Below are 23,786 nucleotides of genomic sequence, written 5' to 3' on the forward strand. Positions count from 1 at the left end.
GAATTCCATCCCTCACCCTTCATGTAATTTCTCAACAAAATGCCTTTTTTTGCAGATTTGTTATGTATTTAAGCATCAAAATGCTAGCAAGAGATCAGTGTTGGGTGATCAGTGCATACTATGAGAAACCAGCACCTTAGAAAGTAGACTATCATACAAAAAGAAAGCCATTCAAACAGATAAAATATTTTGGTCCTTTATTTTCCTCGCCCTTTAAAATCTTCCAATAAAACTGAAGCGCCTCTATTTAAAGAAATTAAATGAACAAAAAGCTATCCTTGATTGCATCAGGTGTCATCAGTTAGCATGTGTGTTAGACTGAACAGTAATTTATCTCTGAGGTATTTTTTTTTCCTTGAGCCGAAAGGAGACAGGGGGAAGAGGAACAAGGAACAACGCTATCACAGCTGTGATTACAGTGGAGAAAAAACATTCCCAAACTGGATTTAAACTAATGAAGTTGGGCATTACCCTCTCCAAGTACATCTCCATCTTATGTTTCACAGCTTGTGCTCAAAAATAGTGCAGTACAATGACTGGCATTTCTAGAGCAAGCTAATTTAAAGCTACTTCAGATACGTCTTTGCTCTGGTCACCATTATTAGGACTGCAGTGGACACATAACCAGAGGAAAAGAGAATAGATTTGTTTTCTAAGCAAAATAAACTACCCTATCATTTTAGACCCATCTCTTGGTTCAAGATAACAACTATTACTCCTGCATTTCACTGCTGCAGAGCTGATTTGGATGCAGTGGATAATGAAAGAGAACTACTACCATGAAACAACATAATCAAAATCACGCCCTTTTTCAGATGGAGGCAAATAAAACACCCATCACATTGGGCCTTACATTTACATCATTTTATATGATTTGAAGTCAAGATGGTAGAGGAATGACGACTGAAGTTTATTTGGTTTTAGCGTGACCAGATTCAGACCTACCTGAACAATGACATTAAATGATTTTATGTACACATGCCTAGATAGCTTTAATGGGAGTCTTTAATGAATATAAAATTACACAATAAAATATATATACTTGTCCCTTACAACATCACATGCACTTTTTTTAGCATAATCTGATTCCTATCCTATGGTGGTGCTAAATAAAAAAATGTATTTCACTTCAATTCTGAACATGTCTATATTTTCCAAGAGCAATTCTTAGAAAATTGCAAGAGGTTATGTCTAAGGTCATATGGACTTACAACAGTGGATTTCTCTATGGTATGAAATAGAGATCTCAGAATTGCAAGTAATAAATATGATTTTGATAAGCACTTCTACACAGGAAAATAAGAAATTCCTAAAAAGTTTTCTGTGAAGCACCTTCCTCTTCATGTCCTGTATTACTCTATACTTATAAATAATAAAAAAGGAGACTGATAACAGTAGCTTTATGTAAGCAAGCTTAGAAATCACGCTCAGATAAGTGCTTTTGACCTAAATCTTGTAGCGCCTCGATCTGACATATAACCCCACAACTGTGAAATTCTGTATGAGATTTAGCAGTTTGAAGCTGCCAACTGACCCAGCCATAAAGCAGCCAGAGATAAGGATTTAAGGTACGATATGATACAATTAGACATTCACCTCCTATTTATTTCAGTCCATTTCAGTATTTAACCTACTTAGAAGTTGCAAGCTTTTTATTAAAATGTAAATGCTAGTGTGCCGTATATTTATAGGCAGCTAACAACAACAAGAAGAGACTCTCATATATTAGATTTCTGTGAATGAAAAGGGTAAACAGGAGATGCTTCTGCAAAACTCTTCTAGACGTGCAGAGATAAACGATGGTTCTACCACACAAAATAATCAGATACAAAAATAGCTGTTCAGAAACAGCACACCTAAGGAGTACTTTAATCAAACATTTAGGTTACCTGCCAAAAGGACCATGATCTCTTCAAAATGCAATGCGGATTAAAGTGTTATCTAACACAAGCAGAAAACTAACCTTGGAGTGGAAGTTCGAAATGTGTTCATCATAATTTTCATGTCTTTGGATAGAGAAACCAGCTTTTTCAGCTAGATTGCAAAACTGGTTTAAAGTATTCCCTCGGAGTGGAGCAAATACCATTGCTTTTCCCTGGAACATTAAAAAGGGAATTTATACATTTTTAAAACTGGAAGAGAACCAGATATAACAGACACCTGACTAAGCTTTTAACATACTCAAGCTGGAAAAGTCAATTGTTCTCTTGGGAAAATACTAAAATAGGGTAATACAAATAACTCTTCAAAATATGCAAGATTTCTCTGATTAAATGAATGCAAAATAGAAAGTAATAAATAAATATTTTCTTTAGAAAACTGCCAACTGCCATACATCTGCTCCTTTTCATACAATAATGGTGGTTATGAATTACCAAACTAAAACAGAAAAAGCACATAAAATATACACTCCATGCAAAATCCATTTGTTAGCTCATGACCAAGCAAAGGCTGCAAATAGTGATTTTCTTTTTTCGCTCTCACTCGTAGAAGAGTACCTCCCACTTGCTGTCAGTGGAATTACAATGGCCCTGATCATCAGTTTTTAAAAGATATTTTAAACTACCTGAGCAGTGCAACCAAATTTGACCTTAAAATGGTAAATTGCATTTAAAGCAGGACTTAATTTTCTTGCACAGTAATTCTGGATCTTTTAAGATTATCAGGCCATTTATGATGCCCAGGCAATACACTATGGTCCATTAGATAATTTTTTGTTCATCCTTCTGTATTTAAGAAAACAAAAATAACCGTACCTTGAACTGATAGATTTTAGACACACTGTGCAAAGTACTAGCCCAAAACCTAACCTACGTGATATAGCATCTCTTGAAATCTTATTTGCAAAATTAATTCTAATTGGCTGAATACTGTGTTCTGTCACATGGAATGAAAACTGCTTGAAGAGCTGTAAACAAAGGTTAATATTCAGCCAACAGCATATCACACCGAGGGGAGCCACAAAGTTTACTCTGAGTTCTTGTATTTGACTTCTATATTAATGAGAGCTAAGACTAATTTGTGAGGTGCTGTAATCAACCAAAGACATAAAAAATATTTTTAGGGATCTGAAGAAATTATGAAATGATTATAGATGCCGCAGAAGAATATTTGGCTTGAGAAAATGAAATCTCAGGAAAAAAGTGATCAGAAGAGAGAATTTCCGTAGGAACTCTGGAAAGTTATGACGCTGACACAGATACTTAGTGAGGAGGACAGGAAACAACCTGTGTGTTACAGCTTGTGCACACGTACACTCACATACACGCAGTGAGGCAGCAAAAAAACTCTATGTCAGTATTTGTGATACTAATGTGTACTTAAAAGACTCCAATCGTCAATACCACAGCACTGTATTTATGCTCACAATGCCTCTGTGAGATAGGGAAATACTGTTATCCTCATCTTTCTCGCGGGAAATTTCAGCACAAAGGAGACCTAGGGCAATATCCCAAGCAATTCACTTCTGTTCATATGTGTAAGCTGTAACTTTAATTCTGTGGCTAAATATGAGGTGCAGAGGGGTGTAACTCGCACCAAAGGCACTGGAATTGCTTCTGTAAATCTTAGGTCTGAATATAGGCTCAGCTCAGGATGAAAAACATTAAACACAGGAAATTCACAATCGGCATCCTTGGCATGCCTCACATCCTTGGCATGCTATATTGCCATCAGACAGAAGTGGGCAGCAAAGGGAGCCTTCAGCTGAGGATCCTCCTCCTCCTGCTGCCATCTCAGCTCCCCAGACCGTGGTTCTGCAGACCCTTCCTGATGCAAGAAGGATGAGGCTCCCCTGGAGCCCTGCACCTTCACAGGCAGCTTCACAGAAACATCAGGGTAGTGGGGAACATGTCCCCTGCCCAGGGCTTACTGACCACGCGATTCACTCAGGGACCTGTGGAATGGCCGAAACTTGCAAATGGAGATGGCTGAAGGCCGCAGGCCCTGTACCGGCCGTGCCCTGGCAGCTGCCCCCCTCACAGAGCGCTGTGCGGCCATTCCTTCTCACACACTCGGCAGACTACTTCAGATTTAATTTGAAAGAGAAATACAGTAAAATAGAACATAACATGGTATGGAATATCTCTTAAAACCAGACTGAAAATCTTGAAATAACTTCAAAAAAGGGAAATGGCTTTTTATGGAAATCACTACGCAGTAACTTTCAGCCAGATCCTTAGCTGCTGTAAAAATCCATCCATCTATTGAATTTAGCGTGCATCTAAAACACCTGAGGATCTTGCCCTCACTGATAAAAATGAAGAAATCATGCTTAAGTTTAATAGTACAATAATCTCCTCAAAACCGGCAGGTACTGTGGAGGTACCGTGAAAGCACTTTCTTGTCAATCATGGATCTCTGTGCTTCTGCTACCTGTTGTGGGGCTGCACTCACATTTCTGATTTTAAAATGCTTTTCATTTCTTGGTTGCTGTACAATAAAAAAATTAGACCAGCGGCTTGGATCTACACTTGATGGACTATGCCAAGGTTGTTTAATTCTAACTCAACAGTGCCTCCCAGTTTAGGATGATGTTTAAAGTTCAAAATGGCCTTTCCTCAGCTGGGAAAATACTTCTAGTAAACTTGTGAACAAACCATAGAAGAAAGTGTCAGTTACAGTAGTTTGAAATGTCACTAAAATGCTGCAGTAAGATAACGGAATAGACGTTCATGTTTTGGACATGCCTGTGATTAGGCTTACTCATCAATCATTATTAAATGCAGTCTTATTTGCTGGTACTAATCATGGCTCAATAGCATCCCAATGACTTCACTGGGATTTTGAATGGATAGGCCACAGAAGAATCAAAGCCTTCATAAAAAAATGTTCTTAATTAGGGAAATATGCAAACAAGCAACTGCTTATGCTGAGATTGAAATTAAAAGTACATTTTAATAATAGGAAAAAATAAAACTAAATGTTGGCAGATCAAGTAGCTTGCTTATAAGGGGAATAAAATATAGCCATTCAAGATAAATTTGTTTGATGTAAAATTTCAATGCCTAATTCTTGGAATTGGTTTACAGGTGACATTATCCTTTGTAACAAATTCAGATAGCAATTTAAGCCCCCAGTAACTCTGCGAGCTGCTCATTTCTGCCTGTGTGAATTTCTGCTCCTCTTTTCCTGAGCCAATACAACTGTCCATGAGGTCACACTATGAATCAGGGGACTGAAATGACCAGAGTACTGTTTCCAGGAAAACAAAATGTTACCCAGAACATAATGCTATGCCATAAGGATTCTAACAGTCACAAACACCCTTAATGAAAAAGGAAATACTGCAGATAAATTTGTCTCTTTTTAAACTAACAGAATAGATTACCTGTTCTGAATCTCTCCTTCAAGACAGCTTTGTAAGGATACCTGTTATTTTCTGTTTTACTCCACTTTTCCTTTTAGTTTTGCTTGCTAATATTTTCCCTGAAGTCTTCTATCCTAGTTGTATCATAGTTACACTTGAAAGATGTCTTACATCTAGATGTGTCTTCAATTTGAGATTGTTCCTCCATCAATTTGGCAAAGTTATACCAATAAGGAAATGTAACTTGTAAATTTGAGCCAAAATAATTAACGTAGAAGAGTGAACTCAATCAAAACAGTTTATGCCTTAGCTTAGGCATAAACTAACGCCCATACATTTATATTTATATTATATTTTATATTATATAAAATAATTTTTAATTATTGCAACTGGCAAATCTATTCACTCTTAATTTAGTTTTCTGTTAAAGGCCAAAGTATAGTGTAATTCAGCAAAGTTTCCTCTGATGCTATCCTTAGGTTTATACAGGTTTACAAGAACAGTAAAAACAGTAACTATTTTGTACTTGTGACTGCATCTTCAAATGAATATATGCTTTTGCTGGGGTCTTTCAAATCATGAAAGCATATGCTTGAAGGCATCTGTGTTCAACATATCTTTTTTGGACAAGAGAGCTCATTTAAGGTGTCTGCACTTCCAGCTTCCACCCCACCCGATGGTTTGCTATCCTCTTAGTTACGAATTACAATAATTAGCAAGGACATGCCGTAACTGGATATCCATCCATATAACCATCCATGATGGGATTAGGTAAATTACTTTAGTAAAAAAATACAGTTTGGATCATGGTCCAAAACTCTGCAAAAGAAATTCATGCAAGGAGCAAAAATTTTTTAAGCTAGCTTTGCTGATATGAAATAGGAACTATAACCTAAAAAGCATAGTAAATGAGGCTATGCTATTAATCACAATGGGCAGAAGCAACCCAACCTAGGAAGACAGGCAACAAAAAGCCATCTCCCTTTACTCCATCTACTTTCACAAAGAACTGTAGTTCTGCTCTTAAAAACAAAAGCGTGTTCTGAATTTGAATTAGCTGACTGGCATTAAAAAGCAACAAAGTCAGCCCAGTTTTGGTTTGATGTCAGGTTAACAGTTCCTAAATTGTCTATAGATGGGAACTTGAGCTATGAACACTACTTAAAATTCAGGCTGCCTTATCGTCACTGTTTTTTAAACCGAGTTGTCTGGTTGGCCTCATCAGCCTAGGTAAAGAATGTATGTGTGTATGCATATACAAATGTATGTGTGCACTCATGTTTTTAGCAGTATAGACCACCAGACTGTGACTAGCTATAAGCAGGAGACAAGTCAACTAACGGCTATTCTTCCAGCCCAGCTAGAGGCTTCTAGCCAGATCACAGTTACCATGGCACCTCTTCTCTGCCAGTGCCCTTCCGTGGAGCCAGTACAGCAGACCAGGGGGTTAACTGAAGAGCCAGGTGCAGCCATTGATCTGGGCCAAAAAGCCTGGGACCATCTTTGTGTTCTAGATCACCTCTGGTCTCAAAAATTATTGCACCCTGACAACTGATGGTACATCATGGAAGTCAGAATGTATCACGCTGGACCTGAGCTGCTTAACCTCCCCTGGCTGCTACTGACCGAAATATTTGGGTAACTTTTTCCTCAGGGTGGCTACATTTCTCCTGGCAGCCTTGCCTCACAGCTCATTAAAATAATTCAGTCTTAAGTAACTTGCCTTAGGTCACTCAGGAAAGTCTACGATAGAACCAAGAATAGAAACCTGATCACTCTAAGCAAAGAATGGGATTACTTACATGACTAAAATGACTCAGTTTCATAAGCCTTTGCACGTTTGGTTCTTCTATTCCTTTGACAGAGAAAATCTCTTGTACAAAATGTACAATACAATTTATAAATAATGTTTGGAGAATGCACTGATAAAATGAAGCACTTTTGTTTAGAAATGGAAAGTTTACCTTACTGGAAGATCCATATTTTAAGCATGAAAGGTAAAATTCCTATTTCAAATTCCTACTTATATTACTTCACATGTTTTCTCATATTCTCATTTAGATATCTACTTTTAAATTATTTTTTTTGAGATTCAAGATCATTTGTTTTGTATAAGTATATGCATATAACAGCTTTTATTTTTACCTGTAGCTCTCTGATTTAACAGCCTAATAGATTGAGATCGGTAAAATATTTCCTCAGTGACACTCATGTAGAATATGTAAGCATTTTATGAAAAGCTTAATTTCATTATGTTCTAAGGTATAAAACATGCAAACACAGGGCATGCTTAATGAAAAAAAGTTTTAGGCTACAATATATGCATAAGGTTTTTGTTCATTTTATATGAACAGAAATGAAAAGAAAAAATATTCTTTCACAATAAATAAATACACAATGACAAAGGTTACAATTGAAGGGATTACAAATGACAGAAGCCAACATAAAAACTTTCAATATCGTACTTTTACTTTAATATGAAGACATTATTATCAAAGGAAAATACTTGAGAAAAGCTTTGATAAAAATAATCTGACGCTATCTTTGAAGCGGTTTCATTTATTTTACTACCCACTGTGTTCCTTATCAGAAGGCCAAGTATAAGAAGTTTCCTAGTTTATGATTACGAAAGAATCTGATAGATTAGAAGACTCAATTGAAGTTGGACATAATAAGTATTAAAGTATTACATGACATTAATCCTGCCATTCCATTACTCTCTCAATCATTGTGCACAGACTAATTATTCTGAAGCCAGTGTTCGGGAGAAAATAGAAACATACTTACACTGGGTTGGAGTAATCTCTTTATTGCATCAACAAGGCTAGCTCTGTACCGGTCCAGAAACAGGCTGACATTGAGAAGAGAACAGAATCCAGATTAAAATGGGTTTTCAATTCTAATGATACTAATGCAGATAAGTACAAGGCTAATTACATATGTTTACACAATGCTGTAAAAGAGAAGCTGTAGTCTCCATTTCTGTCCAGTTAGGTACTTTTCAATATTGAAAAATACATAAACCCAAATATAATCTAAACCCAAGCTAAAATACTGGCATGAAACAGATCTTTATATAGCTGAAATTCACAGATCACATATGCTAGCTATTAAAATACTACCATATCAGAAATCAGGATCAATATAGAAAGATAACATTTTACGTGGTTTTTTTTTTATACAAGGTATGTGTGTGGAGTTTTAAAAAGTGTTTTCTATTGTATTTCAGGTATTACTACTAAGGGTCTATTTTTTTCCTTTTACCTTCACAGTTGTGGCATTAATTCATTATAATAAACCTATTATGCATACTTGTTCTATTTCTATATCTATCTCTGTAAAGATTTACAAGCCCTTAGCTCCTCTCTCCCTCAAACACTGTTCAAACCCAGATTGTACAGCGTTGTCATCACTCAGGAGTGAAATCCTTCATCTCCAGCATGAGTCCCACAAGGATAGCAGCAGAGTCAATTTTCCCATGCAATGTTGCCAACATGCTCAGCCTTATTTTGGCGTGATTACCTCATGATTTGAGGGGATAATTCATTCTTCATGCCCCTCAGCACCTTAATGTATGTACTAATAGTGGCAACCAGGGTGCCAATCACTTTTGACTAGATATTTGTGGACATGTAGTTACTGTGGATGAGAGTGCATTTACAATGGTTAGTGAACAACCATCGGATAGCAACTGATGCCTTTCAGTCCTTACTATCATGGGCTGCATTTATATTGGTGATTCAGATAAGAAACTCTATCAAGCAGGTCACAAATAATGTCATTCTTTCTTCATTATTTTTCACACTTTCTCTGTAATAAAACTGCTTTCCAGCCTGTGTCAAGCCCAAGTTCCACACTACATGGCATTTTGTCCATTCTTTAAGATTTTTTCCTATACTCCCCTTTCTTTTATTCTCAAACATCTCTTTCTGAACAGATGTGGCTAATTTTTTTCCAGGTTTGAAATCTCTAAAAGAATATAAAGAACCTATGAAACACCAACAAGGAAAACGCGGTCTGCCAACAGCATGCCAGTCATCAAGAACAGAATATGTTTGGATATTTAGGTAAGGACACACCACAGCTACCAAGGAGAATACAACATGACATATCATAGGGTCAAGCAGTTGTGTAGGTGCTGTGAATTTTTGCTACTCAGGAAAAAAACCAAACCCCTATCAATAAACTTGTCAGTGACTGAATTTCATCAGCAAAAACTGGCAGAGTGGCACATGTTGAGAAAATATGATAGACTGGATACCCATACATTTCTTAAAGCACTTATGCAGAATTATGACCTTTTGAATTTCTTCTCAAGATATTGAAGTACTAGCTAACAATTTCTCTGGTAGTCTGTCTGCAAGAATATTTAAACTTTAGCAGCTGGCATGATGGTTGCCCCTTAGTCTTGATTAATCTTACTGGAAGAATGTTACTGAAAAAATGTTTGTTTAAATTTAATTCATTGAAACAGCAGCTGATATCTCTAATGTCTCCCGGGAGTTCTAATCACATTCACCTCAGGTAGATCCCTGTACAGACAGAAACCATAAGACACCACTTCACCGAGAACTTAGCCACCTGCAGAAGTGGTGCAATACGGTGCATGAGTCCTCTCCCAAATGAATTGCTAAAAATAACTAATTTTCTTCAACGAGAAACATCACAAGCATGCACATTTAAGACTTGCTGGGATCCTGTGTAGACAGAAGTACATTCCAAATGAAAAATGCATGTACAATATTTTTATTTTTGAAAGCAGTGTAGTGGAAACACAATTTTAGGGCCACTTACCAGGGCTAAAATGCCTTTTTCATGGACCTGCATACCATTCTCTCTTTTTACAATGAGACAGGGGCACAACTGCTGCCATCAATCTTGTTCCTTTACAATGAGAGAACTACAGGCCTTTGTGCGCCAGAAACTGAGTGTTTGAGAACTTAAAATGGTTGCATGACCTGCTAGATTAGACAACTTCAATTAATACCTTTTCTGTTCAACCCCAATTGATATTTTGGTGGTATGGGAGGGAGACTCTTTGCCTTCTTAGCTTAGGAAACTCAGATAACCTGGGACAGTCACCCTGGCTCTGCTCCCAAGTTGTTCCTGCCCTCCAAAAGGGCTGTCCCTGGGAACGGGACATGCTTAATTGAAAACAGTCTCCAATATGGGGATTTCCAGTCTGTTGCTCTGTGAGCCACACTCTCTGACCAGAGGCAGCAGAGAAGGCTGGAAGCAACCTTAATGCAATGCAGTGACTCCAGAGAACATCTCTGTTTTCCCTCTGAGTTGGAGGATGCCTTGACTGAGGAAAATCCTGAAGAAGTCGATAGATAATCTGTGCTGCAGACAGACAGGGCCAGCACAGGATTTGGCCCACGCAAGGAGATTTAGTCACGCAATTTCTCTTACAGGTAGAATTTGCAGAACTAAATATTATCACAGCATCCTAAAAATGTATCCGAGAGAATCCTTTAAAGCTCACAACAGCTCAGTGAAATTAAATAATGTATTGTTCTAAAACATTAGCACTCAGTTCTCACACCTCAATTCAAATTTGGCTTAGCTCACCATTACTTTAGTGGTAATGCCTCATGTTTATGCAGTAAGGGCGCTGTGAAAGCAATAGCTCAGGACAGGAATAGCAAGGCTTTCTCAGGTCAGCAAGGAAGTTTTGGATTGCAGCAGCAGAGGCCAGAGCACAGTTGATGATTCGGACTTTGTTTAGGCAGTGCTCTTAACCTGTGAAATCCAGATGAACAGGCAGGCAATCTTGTCACCTCCCTCTTCTTCTTCTTCTTTTTTTTTTTAAAATTTTAATTACCATTAAAACCAAAATGAAGGTTTATACCAAAAGTGCACAAATGTAACAGTAAGCCACAAGGAAACAAATGAAAAAAAACAAGTAGATTCTAAATTTGCTTCATGCTGATATCCTCTTGCGTCTCAAAACAAGGGGCATATACTTGTATTTTATATCTTATGATGTGAACTTATTTTTCTTTTTGCATACTTTGCAATTGTTAAAATACCTTAGTTTACAGGTGTACTTCAGACATTATAGACATTATTACATTAATGTATGGTGCCTAATGCATAGGGCCACTTATCTTTTTGTTCGACTTCAACTACATGGCTGACATAAACTGAAAAAACCCTTACTTCCATGTTGTCAGATTCCAATGCACTTGAAAGTATGTGCAAGAAATCAGGCTTAAAAAGAATAATAAATCTAAACTGAAGGACAGAGATCTTACTGCATTCATGTAAATGTAAAAGTAAAAAAGATTTCCTTATATTAAATGAAATACACTAATGGAAATAAAATTGACATATTTTAAGAATACTTTCAGTTCAGTTCCACATTCCTGGTGAATCCACAACTCCCTGTGGCTTCAGCAAAAATCTCCGTAGTGAAAGTAATGCGAGACAGCCCCCCCCAGCCTCTGCTGTGCAAATACTTATGCATGTGCCAAACTTTAAGAATATGATCAGTCTAAGTAAGTAAAGTGGCACATTATGCGCTTCCAAAATGATTTGGAGATTTAGACCTTATACTGTCTCTACATAAGACAAAGATTTTTCTGTTGGCTCAGTTCTACTGGCCTTGACTCTCTCCTTGGATTAAAAATCTCAGCAACTTTTTTCTTAATAAAGAAAAGGATATATGCTTCCTTTGAAAAAAATCAGAAATCTGATGCTCTCAAGAGCTTTGGAAGAGTCTTTGTTTTTGGCCTGTCTAAACAGCCACCTGTTATTTCTCCTCCTCTATTCATACTCTTACAATTCCAGCACCTGCATGACTTTATAACCACAAGTGTAGGTCAGAAGAAAGTCTAAAATTCTGGCAGCCCTCACCTGGCCTTAGAATTCCCCCTGAAAAATATGAGGTGGGTGGATATGCTTTAAAGGTTATTTCAGTGTGGTTTTTTTCCCAGTGTATCCTTCTTCCAGGTGTAGCCTCACCGATATTTCTTCTTTCTTATTTTTATCTCATAGTTGACATTTTACAAGTTATTTTGGAACTGCTGAACCATGAAACTATTTTTATTGTCAAAATCCTGAATGGTTAAATAATGACTAGCTTTCACAGTTTGCCTCTTATTTATTTTATAATCTAGTTGAGCTACTAAATTTAGCTGTTAACTAATAGACTGTCTGTTCTGGGAAATAACTTATTTTCCACTCCTGCACACAACGTTTATGAAAGTCTGACTGTAAATATATGAATATAAACATATCGCTGCTTGTTGTAATCATGCACATTTTTACTTGAACCTCCATGTGGATTTGGAATATGTTTATGAATAGAGCTTGTTTTCATGTAAATGGGATCAAGCAGTACCACTGGTTAGCTATTCAGAGAATCAGACAATATCACCCTTGCTGGAAATACTTCAATAAAAATTTATCCATGTACCTAATATTTGAACTCAGATTTTTTGCTTTCTAGTTCTCTGTTCTAATCTCAGATTTTATTGACTGAGAATAAGCTATATGATGGTGTTAAACTAAATGCAATCTATTCTATCTGTTTTTATCGCTGCATACTTCAGGTTTCAGCCGAGAAGCTATAAGAAAAGAGATATTTTTTTCTTCCCTATTCAATGGCAGCCCAAAAAATTCAGACAGCAAAAATCCTGCCAACAGTTCTCAAGCAGATTCTATATCTCAGAAGAGAAATACATGAAAATGAAAAGAAGATTTGAGTTTGATAAAGCATGGAACATTTTTTTTCCTAGCCTTTTCATGTACCTGCAAACCCAGTGTCCATAACTAAAAAGAATGATTTCGAAAAGAAACAAACAATAAAGGGATTTTCATGCTTATTAAACTATACATATGGGCACTTGCAATAAGAAAATGGAGACAATTTGTCAATAAAAACACGTACTTTAAACTAACCTGCACATTTCTATTTATTTTTTAGAAATCTATAAATATTTACACACTTACCTGCATCTTAAGTGCTTCAAAATAAATGTACAAAATGCAGGGATTGCAAATGCATTATGTATTTTACCTGTCATGTTTGATTCTTTGTTTCCTAAAGAAACTACACTCTTTCCAAACAGACTGGGAGGAGTATTAGGCAAGAATATTACTGAAAAAACAACTTAAGTCTTGCTCCACTCTGCTGTACTCCCAGCACAAATAGGATGACATGGTGTGAGTATCAAGAATACAAGAGATGGCACAGCCAGGTTGTTTTGATATTTGTGTGAAGAACAAATTTAACTCTAAATCTCTTGGCAAGACCTTGCTTCACCCACATAATCTGGAGAACATCCATATGTGAGCCTTGTCTAAGCCTCCGAGAAGACTGCTGCCCTCCTGCTCATGTCCGCCAGCACTCTGATCTGACTTTCATACTTAATCTGATCTAATCCTGTCCAGCATTAACTTCATCTGTGCAATGAAACCTGGAGTATCCATTCTAATATTTGGTGAGGAAGGCATTTACTAAATTACTTGCTGAAATCATATGGTGTTGTTTAGCTCCTTATTTTAATCAGATGATGCATCTCTGAGGCACATTATCAGTGATTATTTAGAAACCCTCCTCCGTCCTTTTTGGAAACAAAGAACTTTTTTGAAATTAAATGCTAAGAGAAATTAAGCACTGTTGCATTCTGTCAACAAATAGGTATTAGAAGGAAAAAAGATGACTAAACATGCTTTCTCCACTGCTATACAAAACCAGTAACTTTCCTGAAATAATAAATTTGCTTAAACAGCAAAATATCACAGCAAAAAGAAGAAAAAAAAAGCTTTAGTGGAATATTTTATTAGAAGCCACTTAAAAAGAACATTGTTTAAAAAGACAATAGACAGCTTCATACTTCCCTTTGCCTTTTTCCTTTATTTCTTAGTAAGGTACAGAAATCTGCTGAACTGAGCTGTCCTAGGAAGTCCCTGTTTTCAGAATTTGGTCTTTCACAGCAGTTATGTGCAAGAAAACATAAACGGCTTTTTCTGTTTTGGATATTTAAAGGGTCAAGAGCAAATATCCATGAAGGAAAAACAGATTCATTTAAAAGCACGTACTCCTCTAAATGAAATTTGCACATCTCTTTTTACACTGTCTCCATTTATGTAACACAAATAACTAATACTGTACCATTTTAAAAGTTACCATGCAGCAAACACTGCACAGCACAATTCTGCAAATCCAGTATCAGAAAAGGGTTGTGTCAATAATCAAATCTATTTGCATAAATTACTAAACAGTATACTGTGTTGTAACATGTATCTACCTTTTCACAAATCAAGTGCTGTACTTTTTTTTTTACTAAGAATTATAATTAACATGTGCCTGTGTAAATAATCTATGCCTACAAATACTGCTGTCAAATTGATTTAAGAAACAGAATGTGATGGGGGAAAAAAAGGTTTTGAAAATATTTTTTTCCTTGGAAAGATTTTCTGGGGAGCAAAAAAATATATCCCCTTATATCAATAGTCAGATCTTTCCTAAGAAGTAAGCTAATTGAGCTGTTTGTGTTGATAAACTCCCTTTTCTCCAGACTGTTCCTCACTGAGCCATAATTATTTGCAATTTGCCTAAGTCGTCCATTTACTGATACGTCAAGCATGAAACAGAGGCAATTCCAGAAAATGGAAATGCTTCTCAAAATCAATCTTTGGGAAATAATGTGGTAGAAGTTACTGTGTGATAGAAGACTACCTTATAACTGTCACATGGAGATGAATATTAATTTGTTGAGGTTAAGGTGGTTTTGTGCTTCATTTGTTGACTTTGCTTAGCCATCAGGCAAGCAGCACAGTACAATTACTCCAGCAAAGCTATATTTCTAACATGAGTTTTATGATTTTTATGTACTTACCAGTCAGCACACATAACAATGTCAAAATGTCCTTCCAGTTGAGAGACATCTGTCTCATTATCCCATCGTAAAATGCTAGAGGAAAAAAAGATTTAAAAAAAAAGAAAAGAAAAAAAGGACTTACATTTTTCATCTTGAGATTTTTAAAGTATTAATATTATTCTTATGTGACACAAAAGTGTTTTACAAAGTACACACTCGTTACTTTCAAAGATGAATATAAAAATATTATTCTGTACATTTTTAAGGTTTTAAATCTCAAAACGAAAGTGCTTTTTTTTTTTTTTTGTTACACCAGAGAGGCAATCCACACGGGTTCTGACAAGTGGATCACCAACACATCTGTATTTCTGAACTGGCGACACATGTATGGTTTCAGCTTTTTACCCTTTAACACCACTGCATGAGGAAGTGAAGTCAAAGTATTGACAATCTGAATGAAACACGGATTTACAGAATAGATGTGAATTCATGGATCTCCGTTACATCTGGCAGGCAAGCCAGTGGTGTTTCTCATTGATGAAGTGAGCATTCGCTTGGGCTGGAGGGAGGAGGGACAGGGTGAAAAACTGCCAAGCTTAACTTCAATGCCAGATATGTTGCCTCAGGCAAGCTAAAAAATACAGCAGTGCTGACTCTGTCAACACCTATTCTCTCATAGGTGATAAGTTATTTAATTCTAAGGTACCCAACAGTAGGCAGAAATGCACATATGTACAAAGTTCTTGTTTATAAATGGTGCCAATTTATGTAGCTGTCACGAAGAATTTCAGTACTTTGCTCCTATTTAAAAACAGCAACTACTATTGGAATTTACCGCATACTTAAAGTATCATTACCCCGAAGATTTGAAGCTGCATTTCTATTTCTAGACTATTTTTTTAAAAAGAACCTATCCTTCTTTTTCATTTCCTGGTTATTTATAATAGAAAGTAGATAAATATTTATGGGAAAAGCACTTGTGGGGGAAGGGTCTAATCTGATCTTGTCAGGTTGTGCATGCTTATCTCAGTTTTGTATGAGTCTTGACCAAATAGACCCTTTAGTCTTCCCGCAGCTATAATCTACTTCTGGTTAAAAGCCATCTCCATTCACATCCTACTCCTAATATTTAACTGAGGATCAGTTATAATGTATTCATTCAGAAATGTTCCCTAAGTATACAGGGAAAAAAGGAAATTTTATACATAGACTAGACTATACTATATGCAAAAAAGGCTCATAAATATGTAGACAGATAGATATAGAGCCGTAAAGACGTAAGGCACCTCAATATGCATGTATGTGTGTACAGACACAAAATTTGAGAGAGACTGCTTTTAAAACATGGAAATTATGAAAGGGGAGGCCCAGTTGGTTGGGAAAGCTTTGATTATGTGGGGCTCAGTGTAACCGAACAGATCAGGACTCATTAGTCCATTTGCCCTCCTGGAATTTACTGTGACAATCCAAAGAGAGAAAAGAGTAGATTAATTTAATTTTTCCCCCTCAAATTGAAAGTAATCCAGATTTTAGAAGCCTAGGTAGCTTTGCACACTGGCACGCAGCAGGCATCCAGTAGTGGAAAGTGACAAAGGAGAGTTCTCACTCTCAGCTGCTGGCTGCCTGCTGGCTACCAGCGGCTTTTTCAACCCTGTTTCCGTGGAAACTTAGGTTAGAATGGTGAAAATTAGGTAAAGGTAAGTTTTGTGGGTTTAAAGCATGCACTCTAATACTTTAAGAATCCTGAAGCAGAACTGGAAATTGGTAGATGAACTGTGAGCCTTAAAAGGCCACCTTTGGTTCTCATTGCTACAGAAACAGAGATCTGATCAGTACCACTATAGGGATTTGAATTATGATTTTTTTTAACCCATATATTTACTATACTTCACACATACAGTTCAGAAGGCAGCAGAGGTGCCTCCTCCTGGAAAAAAAACCAAAACACCTCCCTCATGTTACTGTCAGGTTCCTGCCGAGCATCCGAAACACAGCATTTTCTGCGCACACCTACTGTAGGCACAAAGGAGTTTGTGTGGGTAGGTAAAAGCTCAGAAACCATAATGCTGAGCAAAATATGGAATTGACGAGTTGCCAGGAGCATGAGCAGTGGTGCAACGTAACCGGCATGTGTGCTGTTAGGAGTGAGCTCAGGGCCCCCCACACAGGCAAAGGCCAGTCTTCCTCCATTTTCCTGATCTAGCACCAGAACTGCTCTTGGTCTCTAGCTTCAACACAGTTGCATTCCTGAGAACACGATAATTATGCAAAGGCCAATGATAAATTTACATGCAAGATTTTCAAAATCAACTTTGCCATACATTTTCAAAAGGTACAGGAAAATCTTTATTCCTGTAGGGAAATACCCATATAAACTAAAGATACTTTTTATAAAATAAATACCAACAGGACTCATTGTGATCTCACTCAGGTGTATGCACACTGGTGGGAGAGATGCAACTACAGGCTGTATGTATTCACCCATGCTGCCTTTAGCCAAGTGCAAGTATGACTGGTAGGGGCAGTGTAGCTAGGGTACATGAAGCTCAATACCAGCTGCAACCTCTGAAACAGTTTTGATAGCTAACTCTGGCCTACCACATCTACACCGTTATACATTTAATGCTTCCACAAATTTGCATGAGCTGCAATCAAACATCTGCACCTACAACTGTAAAGCGGACGTGCCCTCGCATATCAGGAAATTGGAAACAATTCTGCTCAGAGTCAGCATTATTACATCATTAACACTGATGTCACAATCAGCTATTTTGAATTCTAGTGCTAACGAAAGTAGTGAATCAGAGTCAGGATGTATATAAATACCATCAACTAGTCATACAAGTTCCTGTAACCCAAACACAATTCCTGAGTGTGAAGTACAGAAAACCCACCGATACTGGAAAACAACTCTGAGAAAGGCAAAGATGTGTATATGTATACCTAAATGTATGTATCTATATGTAGTAAGGGGGTGAGGAACAATAATTTCTTCAGGGATTATTAAGGATGTGACTCTTGAGCTTAGTGGTCAGACCTGAAAGAAATACTGAAGGCACCATGAAGTAAGGGCTGATTGCATTTCCATTTAAAAAAAAGCACTGCTAGGAAACCCAGGAAAGTGTTAGCAACAGAAATCTGAAAATCTCAGTCTTTATGAAGTTTCCTTTAAAGGAAATAGACATAAGTATAAAAATATCATACCGCAAAAAGTCTTTTAAATCACCAGTATCATGTTGAGTGCCAGCATAAAATACTGAACAAAATAATTATTAATATTTTTCTTTTGTTCCCTTTCCACCTTTCCAGTGATGTTCAATTAGTGGACATAAACCACTTTTTTTCTAAAGCCACTTTTCTTCCAGCAAAATAAGTTTTTAAGCTACAATATTTTTATGCCCTTTTTTTGAAGGAAGATTCTACCGTACTTACAGCTGAAATTATTTTGTAGATCTGAAAAATGTGCTTTACTCTGTATTTCTGTCCAAGCCACACCTTCAATGGCTGTTTTGTAAAAAAAAAAACCAAAACAAAACCAAAAAAACCCCCAACCCCAAACCCCCAAATCCCTAACATATTTAAGGCTGTGTAAAGCCCACACTTGACATTATTTTGTGCTGGTTTATGCACGTTTAGTTTCTTGCAATTGAGAACAGACAACTCAGTTGCAGCAGAAAAGGCTCTGAAACCCACTGGAAATATAAAAACAGGTTGCCAGCTTTTTTTTTGGCTACAACAAGAACATGAAAAAATGCAATAGAATGTGAGGGAAAAACACTACTGGCACTGCTCAGCTACTACTTAGGTCAAACTGATGGTGGCTGAAACTTAGTACCTGGCTGCTTTATGGCCTGTATCAAATGAATTTGACCAATTTTCAGAGAAAAAGTAGGCACATCACAAACCTATTACTATATTTAGCTATCTTGATGGTAGTCCTAGCAAAAAGGACAAGGACCGAATAAGCTATGGAGAATGAACTATCCTCTCACATGCAATAGGTGGCTTTTCGAGGTCGGGGTAAAGCATACTATCAAAACAGTCTGAGAAAATATGTACTGATGCTTTAGTTTCCTAGGCTGTCAACCTTACACCATTTTAAACAATAAATTAGTTTTAAAATCCCCCAAACAACACACAACACAATCAATGCATTTTTTTCTTTTTCTGCCCCCTGATTTATCTTTTAAATTGATGAGCAAGCTGAAAATGTGATTAGGTCAAGATAAAAAGAATTACAATGATAATAGAACAAGAAGATCAACTAAGGAGTAGAGACTTTAAGTACTACCAGTGTACCCTCAAATATCCCCTTGTATTTCAAAGGAAAAAAAACACAACAAAATAGCCAATGTTGCAGGAATAGTTACGGCAACCAAGGCTGCACTCCCTCTGCACAGTAATTCTAATTTATGGAGGATAGCCTGACAAATGTCAACACTTTCTTACACTGGTAAAGTATCTCAGCAATCTACAACAAAAGACCTGATTTTACCAGGTTTTTATTTCTCATGCAAAATTCCTCATTACTATTATTATTCAACTTCTGTTATTCAGTGTTTGTCTTCCTAGCGTATCTAGGCAGGTAACTTACATGAGAAAAAACAGGCTAAGTCTCTGACTGTTGAAAACTTGAAACATTTCCAAGTCCCTCTGAGACGTTTTTGTGATGAATGGCATAGGCTAGAGTAGCTCTCAAGTTAGCAGAAACACAGTTGTGCAGTTAAAGACAAAAAATCAAAATTAGAAGACAAAAGACACAAAAGGCTTACTTGATTCAAAATGTATTAGTAGTTTTAATAAAGATAAAAAAAATTGTCCCACTTAGCAGATGAACAACTACCAAGAACCCCTATCTACCCACCCCTCTTCTTTTCATATTTTAATTTAGGCTTCAGTCTTGAAAAGCATTATCATTGGTAAGTATATTGGTTCAAGTAAAAGATTTTGTCTCGGGGTTTTTATGACTTTCTCTATGACATTAACTAAGCAAGTTCATTATCACATTAACAAAAAGCATAATCGGGATGTTTCTCTACACCTTGATCTTTGTTTGAGATCCCTCAGTTTTGTATAAAGAACAAGAAGATGGATTTCAATTCAGCGACAGAGGCAATCTGTACACCTATCATTACAACTCCTGTGAGGAGTCTTGCAAATTTGCCTACTATAATTTCCCCATCTTTCTGATTATATTCTCATTAGGTTGCTCTTACTCCTCCACCTTCTTTCACCTTCTGCCTTTCTTATCTTCACTGCTTCACTGAGGTTTGTATTCTTATCCATTATCTCATACCCTACAGTGCATACCTGGTTTGAAGGTACCAACGCTAAGTTTTCAACCACAGCTACCCCACATCAGCCATTCTCCCTTTCCTCTCACATTTCTAAGCAGTTTGAATGTGGTATTTACAAATGCTGATGAACATTTCCTTCAAGAATCTCGTTGCAGGTTTTGGCAACTTCCACATCACTTATCTACTCTGGTTAAAGTATACTGATAATTTCTCTGAGCTAGACTCAAAATCTCCACTTTATCCTCATTCTTTTGGACCTTTCTTCTCTCTTCAGCCCAGTAAAATCTTGATATTAATTAGACTTTTTAACTTCACTATCCTGTTTGGTTTTTTTTTTTTTTTTAGTTGTCTCTTACTGTTTTTCCAATGTGCTTTTCTAAAGATTATCTTCAAACTTTTCCCACATCTCTGATCATTTCACAATGATCCACCTCAACCTCTTTTTCCTCTGAATTTTACTTCTGGGCTATCTCATCCATAAAAGCTAAATCCAGCTACTCACTTCTCTACTACACACTGTGTATCCAGATTCACAACTCAGTATTTTTCATAGCCTCAGTGAGTGAGAAGCTCATCATCCCTAAAGCATAAGGCATTGTCGTTACCACCTTTTCTTGATCCCTTTGGACATAACCATAAATTCCAGTCTGTAATCTGGACTTAGAGCTTCCTCTATATTTGCATACCTCAGCTCTGTTCAGATTTTGCTGCTTCTCTCTGCCTAGCGTGTTAAGAAGTTTCTTATCTATGCACTCAATCCCTTGACTATGTCATCATCACTTACAACTTAACATCACAATGTTGTTCTCTCTGCTCTTGGAAAATGCAGTCTTTCTGTATTAATATTTATTCAGTGGGCTGCTGCAAAAATGGTTTTTCTTGCCTACAACCCTGATCTTGTCACCTTTCTCTTTGTATTCCTTCAGGTAAGATGTAAGTCTTCTTTTCCAAATAGTTCACAACAGTTCAATTCTCTATTTTTTATCTCTCATTCAATATTGCAAAGACATGTTCCTTCTTTAATTAGCCCTAATGTCAGTCTACATCTCCCACTTCACTTTTCAAGCAAGCACATTTACAATTTTCTTCCACTACGTCATCCATGAATGTCCGCAAACTTACTCTGTTATCCTTGAAACTCTCCTTTAAAATAGAGCTTCCGAAAACCTGAAAAGAAGCTAGGCTGCTCTTGTGCCTCCAACCCTATCATGCTGACTTCAGTCATCCTTATCATCCTTTCTCACCATACCTACCTCTGGTCTTAGACCATACATTCTCTAACACAAACTGCTTTTTTGCTCTGTCTTTATACAATGCCTGGTACAACACATGATGGAACTTCATCACATTAATGTAGTAATAGGAAAGAAGAAAACCCACCAAAACCAACTATGGGTCCCTTCTAATTAGAGACATTCTATGACTCCAGGTTTTCCTGCCTAGAAGTTACTTTTTAAAAATATGATAAAGTTACATGCTTCCCCTATTCCTTATTCTAAGAACATATTTTCTCTCTCTTATTATGTACAACAGATTTTGCTAAAATTCAGATGGGAACATTACAGTTTTGTTTTCAAAAATAACAGTCCTAACACTTACACATTTGCTGCATATCAAAAGCTACTACATTTCTGGGACATAATAAATACACTGCATGTAAATACAACTGTTGCAGAATCAAGTTTTCCATTTTGTAGACACACCATAGCCCAACATTCAGCACAAGTGTGGCTATTTTTTAAAAAGAAGTGAGAAAATCTTGCATAAAAATGTTATTACTAAAAAAGAACCACTGGTGTTTTTGAATTTGCCTTTTCACATTCCTCCTCTACATCAATACATTCTAAATCAGTCTTTATTAATGAGATTGACTACTACTTTTAGCAAGGTTCATGTAGTACATTATGCACAAAATGGATGGTTCTCACATTCTAATTCAGACTGATATGGCATAAAAAACCACATCATGTCAAACTGCAAGACAGCATAAGCACATGTGGCACAGCCATACTGGTCAGATCATTGAACGAAAGCTTTGTAGAAGTTCATTTTGTGTAAAAATATGAAGGAAAATATGACAGTTTCTTGTTCTATGGAAAATAGTCTATCCATGAATACGGGAGGATAATCAAGGAAAGTAGAAAAACCAAAGAATGTGAAGTGAACCAGGCAGGTCCAGAAGGCCTGAACTGGAAGAAAAACCAAAAACAGCAGAGAAGGCGTAATTCATTGGTGCCTGAATTCTGAGGGCAGAATGGAGCATAATTCCAAGACTTCAGATTTTTCTATCAAACCCATATATCTCAGGAAATTAATACACGTTTCAGAAAGATATCCAACTTGATTTAAACATATTCACTGCTTAAGAAACTACCACTTCCCATGGAAAGATGCTCTAATGTATTATCATTCTGTCAAATCTCATTTTTTTCTAGACTGAATTTGTCTAGCTTCAATTTTTCTACATCTTTTTTGGTACTTGTAAGCTAGATTTAAGAGTGACCTTCTATTAAAGGTTTTTTTTCCCCCACATGAGACTTTCAGATCAAAATAATTCATTTCTTAACCATCAAGTAATTCCTTTGACAAGTTAAGTAAACAGAGCTCTTTAACTCTCTCATTTCCAGACTCTGATTCACACTTCTGCTTCTTTCCTGAACCCCATTAATTTTCAGTATTTTGGATAACATTTGAATAACTGAATATTAATTGAATATTAATGAAATAAAGATAACACTGTAAGCATAATTTTGTCAAAATTTTGTTTTTTCCAACTTTGCTATGTCTGTGGCAAAGATTAGCTGAGAGCACTTGTGAAGGAGAGAGCCTCCTGAAAGTGTGTAAAATGTGCTTTTGAATGACTGTCTATTAACGTGGAGCCAAGGTGGAGAAGGAAGGGTAGATGAAGAGTACAATGGTAACAACACAAACAAGGAAACAGTGTAAAAGTTGGCTAAAAAGATGGGTACACAAAAGAGCATAGGAATAAAACAAGTAATCTTCAATTACATCTACAGTAACATCTTATGGACATTTTCCTTTAAAGCCCTGGGAAGAAAGATCAAAGTTCAATGGTCTCCATCTAGCCTTTCTGTCCAGTCCCAAAGAGTACAAGAGGAACAGTTTTACAAAATGCATGTTTTTAAGCTAAGAGACCATCATAAAACAGCCAAGGATTTGAGCAAGAACTATTTAAAACAATGCAATAGCTACACTTCTAGCTAGCACCCAGCTTTTCTCCCTGTTCTTCCAAACACATAGAAATTTCTCTATAAAGCTTGCTAAATTTTCTATTTTTTTCTCTTTATATACTTTTATCTGGTCACATAAAGAAGCCAGGTAAAACTACAA

At 36.6% G+C, this 23,786-nt stretch overlaps 1 protein-coding gene across 1 annotated transcript in view; it reads right to left on the reverse strand.

The window, feature by feature from the left end:
- Window positions 1–23,786, reverse strand: part of CAMKMT (calmodulin-lysine N-methyltransferase) — a 221,290-nt gene that overhangs the window by 6,479 nt on the left and 191,025 nt on the right. The window contains exons 8-10 of the mRNA XM_037405446.1: window positions 15,157–15,231; window positions 8,096–8,159; window positions 1,964–2,095 (exon numbers count right to left, since the gene is read on the reverse strand). Coding sequence (XP_037261343.1) covers window positions 1,964–2,095; window positions 8,096–8,159; window positions 15,157–15,231 — 271 coding nt within the window. The remainder of the gene's footprint in view (window positions 1–1,963; window positions 2,096–8,095; window positions 8,160–15,156; window positions 15,232–23,786) is intronic.

The sequence above is a fragment of the Falco rusticolus genome, chromosome 12 (assembly GCF_015220075.1).
Source record: "Falco rusticolus isolate bFalRus1 chromosome 12, bFalRus1.pri, whole genome shotgun sequence".
Lineage (NCBI taxonomy): Eukaryota > Metazoa > Chordata > Aves > Falconiformes > Falconidae > Falco > Falco rusticolus.